This window comes from Triticum aestivum, chromosome 7B (assembly GCF_018294505.1).
Source record: "Triticum aestivum cultivar Chinese Spring chromosome 7B, IWGSC CS RefSeq v2.1, whole genome shotgun sequence".
Lineage (NCBI taxonomy): Eukaryota > Viridiplantae > Streptophyta > Magnoliopsida > Poales > Poaceae > Triticum > Triticum aestivum.
The window spans coordinates 689,615,064-689,616,650 of record NC_057813.1 but is presented as its reverse complement, the minus strand read 5'-3'; the positions used below and the strand labels follow the sequence as shown (position 1 = coordinate 689,616,650).

The 1,587-nt window shown below is 57.3% G+C and overlaps 1 protein-coding gene across 1 annotated transcript; it reads right to left on the bottom strand.

The window, feature by feature from the left end:
- Positions 1 to 413: 413 nt before the first annotated feature.
- On the bottom strand, positions 414 to 660 carry LOC123158593 (uncharacterized). Its single transcript, XM_044576506.1, has 2 exons — positions 547 to 660; positions 414 to 452 (listed from the first exon to the last, which is right to left on the bottom strand). Exons 1-2 carry the CDS (start codon positions 658 to 660, stop codon positions 414 to 416), a joined length of 153 nt encoding a protein of 50 aa, XP_044432441.1.
- Between the last annotated feature and the right edge of the window lie 927 nt (positions 661 to 1,587).

Here is a 1,587-nt window from a genome sequence, read left to right as displayed (position 1 = left end):
TAGTGTCATTAGCTAGCTAGATGTGTGCAGGAAAGCTACTGTTCTTATCGGGTTGCAGCTTGTACTAGTAGCTAGCTAGTTAAAGACTTGATAGTATTCTTTTTTTAGATAAAGAGCCGATGCTACTACATGATAGAAAGTATATACTGCCATCCCTTTCCAATCAGTTCAGCTATGCATGTTAATTCTATTCCTAGCAAAAAAATCAGTGCTAGGCTAGTGCAAATTGCAGTAGTATGTCATACAGTCAACCTGAGTATGAATGATGGATCTGATGTAGACAGTTAACCTGGCGAAACTAAACAACTAGCACGATTTCAGAACTTGATTAGAAAGAAGTGTGGGATGGTGGGACCTGTGGGATCTTGACGCACTTGCCCTGGCCGTCGAACTGCCAGCCATGGTAGAGGCACTCAAGCTTGCCATAGACGCAGCCTCTCCTCCATCCTCGCCTGCACATGACAAAGAAAAGCGGTAGTGAGCACCGCGGCTTCGACCAAATGGTCCACACATTGCGGCAGGTTGGTGCGACGGGAGTCGCCGTACCTTGTAGGAGGTCTCGATGCGGTGCATGACGTAGAAGTCGGGGCCGCCGCCGCCGAGGATGGTACCAGCCATGATCCGCACATACGCCCGCCACCGCGACCCGGGCGACGCCATTTCTCATACGCCAACACCCTGATCCCAGATGGGGAGACGATGCAGCGAGCAGAGGAGCTGCTCAATGCAGAGGATCTCACAGGAGGTGGGGCTATGCGCCGCCCTGATCCCGGATCCAGCAGCCTCTAGCTTCGCCGTTGTCATAGCTGGTGGATCTAGGATGCGTACCACAACGCTGGCGGATCTGGGAGGGAGCGCCATCTCCTTCTTCTGGTTAGGGGAGGGGAAGGGAGGCCGGCAGTGTGGTCCGAGGAAGGGTGAGGCCGGTGGGGGAGGCAGTGGTCGGCGACGGCGATGGGGGTGTGGCGGCGAGGCGGGGCAAGGCCTGAGAGAGTCGAGGAGTGTGCTTTGCCCCGCCGAAATCGTCCGGCCTAGATCTAGATGGCGACGACAAAGAGGGACTTGGTGAGTGGATCCGGCCAGGAGGCGGCGCATGGCCTCGGCGCCGCGGATCGGATGACCACGAAGAGCGCCTGGTGGGAGAGCGGCGGGAGATCCATCGTCAGGCGGGCAACCAACCGGAGAGCCGATGCGGAGCTGACCAAACAAAACCCTAGCGCGTGGGCTGACCTGCTCGACTCGATCTGGGGCATAGGGTAGGGAGAGATGGTGAGGGAAGGGAGGGACGAGGTCGGTGGCGGTGGTGAGGAGGGCTGCGAGGTCGGCGGTGGGTGGGAGCGGCAGGGAGAGGACTGGATTGGGGAAAGGAGGCCGGGAAGAGGACTGGATCGAGGGAGGAGGTGGTGGCGGCTGCGAGGAGAGGAGGGGTGCGATGGGGGGGAGTCGATGGGATCTGACCTAGGGTTTGGGCTGTGGGTGGGGGGGTATCTCTTTTTCATTTTATTTTCTTTTTTTTGTAGATAGATGGATGGATGGATGTGGGATGGAGAGATGGATGGATGGATGGATGGATGGATGGATGGGCGC

Coding starts and splice junctions, on each gene's coding strand:
- LOC123158593 (XM_044576506.1), bottom strand. CDS start 660: ATGGCGTCGCCCGGGTCGCGGTGGCGGGCGTATGTGCGGATCATGGCT. Junction 453..546: donor GCATCGAGACCTCCTACAAG/GTACGGCGACTC, acceptor TGTCATGTGCAG/GCGAGGATGGAGGAGAGGCT.